The following is a 6930-nucleotide window of genomic DNA, read 5'->3' as shown; positions in this document are numbered from 1 at the left end:
CCCGTGTTTTTTACCTCTTCCCCTTCTGGCTCTTTTTAGCTGTCCACCCAGCGACTGTTCTTGGGAAAGGCTGAGCCCCCTTAACTCCTGCTAGTTATAGTGAATATTGTGGGCAATCAGAACTTCTCAAATCCAGGCCACATTTCCCTGTGCGCTCAGAGGTATGCCCCTACCTTTAAAAACCATGAGTTGTAGCACCTCCCAGCACCCTACCGTTAAAAGCTGTAGTCATTGAGCATTATTTTTAACCACCATACCTCCTTATTGACAAATTTTAAATAATTTCTAGTTAATGCAGTTCCTTGCTGTTTCTATTTTAGTATGATTTAATGACTAGTATGCAAAATCTTTCACTAAACTTTTCCTGCTGTAATAGATATTTATCATTTTACTTTATAATCAATGTTACTTTTAGAACATCTTCCTTTGTTTCTAAACAATGCATTTGTTCTGACTCAGAATAGGTCACAATTTAAAACAGGAACACTGTTCAAAGCAATGACGATGAGCAAGTCCTGAGAAGTTCAGATAACATTTTCCCTTAGACAGAAGGGGTGGTGAAGTTCATGACTTCCAGCAGTGCAGTGGTATGGTATTTCTGTTGCTCAGGTGCCAGAAGACTGCACTCAGAAATGCTTTTAGTAGCATAATCTTAGCAAAGTACTAGTATCTGGATAAGAGAAGACATACACAAGCTGCTGAGACTCCAGCATGTCTGGGTCTTTATAGCCGTGCATAAACCAGCATAGAAACAGGCAGTAAAGGGAGAGAATGGGCCACTGAGTTGTGAATGATGGATATGCCTCAGTCCTAAGTGCTTACATTAGTGGTTCTCAGCGTCTATGGCCAGACCAGACTGAATGCAATTCCATCTGATTTCAGAAACTAAACGATCCTGGGCCTGGCTACTATTTGGATAGGAAACCACCTGGAAATCCAGGTGCTGCAGGCAGCCCTCACCTCTATACTGAAGGCATGCCTCAAGAAAATGGACATCAAGAGCTGGGAGCAGATAGATGCTAACCAACTCCAGTGCTAAGCAACTCAACTGTGGCACCCTGATTGAGAATCACTGGGGTACAGTTTGGTTAGCAGTTCATAATGAACAAGGGATCATATAATTTTGACCTATTTTCTATTTGCAAGTTGTTCATGAATAGACTGACTTTTATTAACCAGTTCATTATTCACAAGCATTCAAATCAGTGATCACCAGCTGGTGCAAATGGTGGGACTTCAGTGGTGCTATGCTAGTTTGCAACTGATGAGCATTTTTCTCTCCCTTTACTGCCTGTTTCTATGCTGGCTTATGCACAGCTGTAAAGGCACCCAGACATTTTGTTTGGCCCCTTTTTGTCAACACATTTTACAACTTATTGGCAAACCACATTCACCACATGTGTGCCACTATTTGGCATTATCAACTTGTGACCAATCACTATTACATATTGTTGTTTCAGTCTTGTGGCTTGACAAGCATAACTCGAGTTAGTGAGAGCAGTCTGTGACTGTTTGGAACAGAGCAACTACAGAACTAGGAAGATTTTAGGGTTTCAAACTTTTCCTTTCCTTGGCAATTGTGTCATGCTTTTGCCTAAAATATTAATGCTGAACAAAATCAGGTTATTGAAGCAAGGAAGTTAACAGATTTAACATAATTTAATAGACCTTGCAAGGCATACTGTAGCATAACCATCAGTCTGCCTGTCTTTAAGAAGAGAAAAAGGTGATTCAGACAACAACAGATACATAACTTTGATTTCAAACAGTATGTAAAGCTTTAAAACAAATTTTGAGGGAAAGAATAACTAAAGGCAGGGAGGTAAATGGAAATTGGGATAGAATGCAACACAGGGTTAAGGAAGCTAGATTGTGTCAGACTAAACTGATAGCTTTCTTTGATTTTTTTCAGACATAGGAAATGCAATCTAGATGCCAACAAGTGATTTCACTATGTAAGAAGTTATTAAAGATGAAGATGATGATGATTAGTGCAGGAATTGTAATACAGGTAGGATTCTGGTTAACAATGAGAAGTCAATGGATAGAACTGAAAGAGAGCTTTTAAGAGTAGGAAGATACTAGTGGAGTTCCTTAAAGATCAATCTTGAGACCAATATCAGTACTGACCTTAGCACATAATGTAGGAGGCTCCTAGTGATATTTGCTGATGACAAATTGTTTGCAGGTGTCATTAATACTAAGGAGGATCAGAATCTTACATTGGCAGAATTGCATGACCTGAAAAATGGGAGTAATAAAATAGGGATGCAATTTAAGGGTACATGCAGCCTGTGAGGCCATGCACTTAGGGACTAATAACAAGAATCCTTGTTGTAAGCTGGGGCTCATAAGGTGGAAATGAGAGGAGGAAATAGACCTGAGTGTATTAGTCAATAAGAGGATGATTAGAAGCCACCACTGTAATATAACCATGAAAAAGGAAAATGTGATCCTTACATATAATGGAGAAAAACACTTTCAGCAGAGATAGGGAAGTATCAGTGCCACTGCACAAAGTACTGGCCAGAGAGACTAATGTCTGGGCACCATTCTAGGTCACTCAGGTTCAAGAAAGATGAATTTAAACAGGATCAGGTACAGAAAAGGGCCACTAAAAGTTACCAGGGGGTCTGGAGAGCCAGGCAGGTTCATATTCAAGGGTAATAAAGGACTTTGGCTTATTTAGTCAAGCAAAATGAAAACTCAGAGAGGATGTGACTGCTCTTTAAAAATACTCCTCTCTGAGCAGGAGATCATTTATTTACAGAGAAGATTGGCACTAGAGTCAAGAAGCACAAACCGGAAATTAAAAGAAGGTTCCAACCATCAGAGACCCCAGGTTTCAAACCAGCATTCACACAAAAGGCACCGAGACAAACTACCAACCGGTGTTACATAGAGCACGATAAAGTCATGAATAGGACGGTATGACATGGATGCCCCTGATGAAAGGGAAACAGACTCAGTGCCACCAAAGTTCCTTCCTGTCCTATGCTCCTATTTATAGGTAAAATAGTATCTTCATCTACTTACACTCACACAAAGTCTTAATGTTTGGCATATATGTACACAGACCCCCACACAAGGCATGTGGCCATATTCTTGTTTACCTTGTATAAACTGCCTCTCTGCTTAATCCCCAATTGAGAGCAGGGTCAATGCAATACCCTGGTTATTTATTAGCTTGAGGAACACTTCCACCGTGATGCTTCATTTCTGTTAAGCTCTGAAGCATAAATTTTTCCTCTGTCTATTAAGGCCACTTATTTAATTTACTGGCCTTCCAATTTTCTGTCACCAATTACTTTTGTTATAGTTATTGTGACAAGAAGTAATTTCAGTGTGAGTATGTGTGTGTCAATTTGCTGCAAAGAAACAGCTGTCTTTGTAGGAAAAAATGACAGGGAAAGCAGAAAGTCTCCTATTGCCAGTTTTGCCCAAAATTAATCTAGTTGGTCATGACATCAATTTTGGTTACAGGCTCAAAATTTGTTTTCCACAAATTTTCATGTAAACAAAACTTCTCTTCTATAAATATTTATGAAGAGTAAACATGGCAAAGTGAATTATGGTCTCTAGTTCTCCAAAATGATTTTGACTAGTTTTTCCCCCACTGTCAGTCAGTATTATATGCACAGTAAGCTAATTGATATATTGTCATACAGGCATTTATCATAAACCTGTACACACTCCACTTAATCCTTAATGGATCCCAAGGATTTTTTTTATTTATTCTTCACTGAAACTTCTGGAAAAAAAAAAAGTGAGAAAAAAATTAAGCGTTATTGTACACAGAGAATATTGCTATAGAAGTACCAGATAAAAGCAATAGTGAATCATAGTGAGAAGTGTATAAATAATTCCTTTTCATTTACAGGACAGATGCATGTTATTATCAGAAGAAAGGATGGAGAAGCCATTACATAGCACACATACTTCAGCACCTAGACATTGTGGTGAGTGATACCACATATATACCCAGCATAAACAGACAATTAGCGATACTGTTAATTTACCAGGATAATGACATAGTGCATTCCATCTTTTTTCAGTTGTCGAATGTACTCTGGCAGACCTGAATAATTCTCTGTGTCATAGGTAAAGTCCAGATTACGTTCCATATAGTCAATATCACCATGTTGGACATCCTGATTGTTTGTTGAAATGAAAATATTTTAGTATTTTATTCACAGAATCAGAATTTACACAACTCTATGTAAAGAAAACTTATGAAGTAAATAACTTGCTAGCATGTGTAACTTAAAATCCTGGACACATCAATAGATTAAAGAATGGGAAAACTAAATTCTGCTCTCACTCACAACTCTGTAAATCCACTGTAACTAGCTATTGACTTTATCAGAGTGGACTGGAAGGTAACAAAGAGTACCTTTGGTCCAAGCACCTTAAAAATTATTTTTGTTTGTGAGCTATAAGGATAGCATTTGAAAAACCATTACACAAGATTATGAATATCCTCTTACTGTGCCATTCCCTTCATAGAGTAATTGTTCCCTTTCCATTGTTGCTATTGCTGCTGTTATCATCATCATCATCATCTTCCCATTCATTTCACTTGGGGAAGGCGATTCTAAAATAAAATATACTTTGCAAAATTCATACTTACATATGGAATATCATACTGCTGCATGCGAGCAACTGTTTTTTTTAACACATCAATGCTGCCATAATCCCAGCGAGACAGCTGAAATCCCAGAGACCAATAGGCAGGTAAATGTGGGCGTCCAATGGCCTAAAACACAAATTGAGAAGAAATATATTCCAAGGGGCAATCAGAAGATTTTGGAGAAAGAAAAACATATTGATATTTTCATTTCATTAATCTGGACCTCAGCACCTAGGTTGAAGAAGAATTCATCACAGTAGCTCTTCAGTGAAGAATGGAAAATGAAATCACTTAGCAAACTTCTTCCATAATTTGATTCAGCAACAAAACACAGACATATAGAAGATACTCACTGCAAAATTCTGTAACAGAAGTCTTCCCATTCATTTTCTCCATAAAGATGCAATTACAAATACTGGGGCAAACTGTGTGGTCTGCTACACACTAATGCACAAGGCCATTTGTGTAGAGAGCAATCCTTGATAATTCTCTAATCGCATTTACGTCCCTGGCAGCCCTCACAGTCTTCGGAGACCCGAGTTGGTCAAGAATGTCCAAAGCTGTTCAGTAAAAACCATTTTTTTTCCCTTTTTTATTAAAAACCAAAGAAAATATTTCATTTCAATAGGAAATAAAATCATTTTATACTTTATCTTCTTTTGTGGAAATCTTTGGGAAAATCATTAAGAGGGGTATTTCCTCACCAAAACTAAACATTTTCACTGAAAAAAATTGTATATTTTCATAGAAATTTTGAATGAAACAAAATACTTGAGGGGTTTGTTTTCTGTTTTTTTCTCAAAGTACACTTCTTTTTTCCAGCCAGTTCTACTAGAGACCCCAGCAACTCTTTACCCACAAAAGAGGAAGGCCTAAACAGGGAACTGTTGTGGTTCCATCCCTTTGCCAGGGACAGGTCACACAGAGGCTGTTCATAAGGACAAAGTTAGGGGGATAACAGTTGGTAGTACGGAAGAAAATTTCCGGGGAGTTACCACGACATAAATACACATACTTAATTACTCCAAGAGGGATCACAATGAATTCCTGGTTGCTAATAATGGCCCTCAAGCTGTAGCATTCACAGTGGAGCAGATATGCAGCTGCTCTGCATCAAAATATAAGGAGAGGGGCCTGACACAGGCTCTCTCTCTCTTTCTCCCCATAAAGGTTTTTCTGCAGATGGTCCAGCATGTGGTCTCCTTTGAATGCAGGGATAACTGCAAAAGAAGGGCAATTCAAGGTTCACAATATCACTGTCAATCCCTTCAGCAGAAACATCAGCTACAACAGTGTTGTTGGCAGCGTTTGGGATATTGGGTGCAACATGAATAAGGAGGTACTGTTCTGTCCTCTCAGTCTACATACTTATGTTTATATGTCTATGTACACAAGTCAATGTATATCTGAACTTGTTTTTCGTTAAGGTTTAAATAAAGTTATATGCACAGCTAGATGATGTAAGCAAATGCGCGTATTACTTCTACTCTGACTTCCCTATTAATGTTTGTCGTCTTGTGTAGCTCCTCATAGCAGAGATGAGCTTTAACTATCAACTTGAGCAATGCCCAAGACAAATGGGATGACATGGTAGGGGACCTACAGATCGGTGGTCATCTGGGGGACAGTGATCACCAAATAATAGAATTCTAAGACGTCGAGGGGGTTAGGTAACTAGTAGGGTGAAAGTGCTAGACTTTAGGAAAGCTGATTTCAATGAACTCAGGCGATTTGTCAAGGACGCGCTGCAGAGTAGGAGTTTTGAAGAGATGGGAGCCCAGGAAGGGTGGCTGTGCCTTAAGGAAATGATCCTTCGGGCACAGAGGGAGATGATCCCGATGTGAGGAAAAAGAGGGAAAGGGGCCAGGAGGCTTCCTTGGCTGACCAGAGAAATCCGGGGCAGCCTACGGGCCAAAAGGGGGGCACATAAAAAGTGGAAACAGGGAGAGATTACCAAAGAGGAGTATACCTCCTCTGCTTGCGCTTGTAGGGAGGCAGTTAGACAGGCCAAAGCTACCATGGAGCTGAGGATGGCATCCCAAGTAAAGGATAACAAAAAATTGGTTTTTTAGATATATAGGGAGTAAGAGGAAGGCCCAGGGAGGAACAGGACCCCTACTAAATGGACATAAGTAATTGGTGACGGACAGTGGGGACAAGGCTGAACTCCTCAATGAGTTCTTTGCCTCAGTGTTCCTAAGCGAGGGGCGCGACAAGTCTCTCACTGGGGTTGTAGAGAGGCAGCAGCAAGGCGCCAGACTACCATGCGTAGACCCTGAGATGGTGCAGAGTCACTTGGA

General features: G+C 39.6%; 1 protein-coding gene across 2 annotated transcripts in view; it reads right to left on the bottom strand.

Moving 5' to 3' along the window:
* The window catches only part of LOC102373407 (maltase-glucoamylase, intestinal-like), a 148122-nt gene that overhangs the window by 68042 nt on the left and 73150 nt on the right, over window positions 1-6930 (bottom strand). Inside the window, exons 8-9 of one of the 2 annotated variants that reach the window (XM_025209704.1) lie at window positions 4631-4756; window positions 4020-4151 (exon numbers count right to left, since the gene is read on the bottom strand). In XM_025209704.1, the coding sequence (XP_025065489.1) occupies window positions 4020-4151; window positions 4631-4756 (258 nt within the window). The remainder of the gene's footprint in view (window positions 1-4019; window positions 4152-4630; window positions 4757-6930) is intronic. The other variant, XM_025209705.1, reaches the window with a different exon arrangement.

Source organism: Alligator sinensis, unplaced genomic scaffold (genome assembly GCF_000455745.1).
Source record: "Alligator sinensis unplaced genomic scaffold, ASM45574v1 scaffold9_1, whole genome shotgun sequence".
NCBI classification, from domain to species: domain Eukaryota; kingdom Metazoa; phylum Chordata; order Crocodylia; family Alligatoridae; genus Alligator; species Alligator sinensis.
This window is presented reverse-complemented; position numbering and strand designations above follow the sequence as displayed.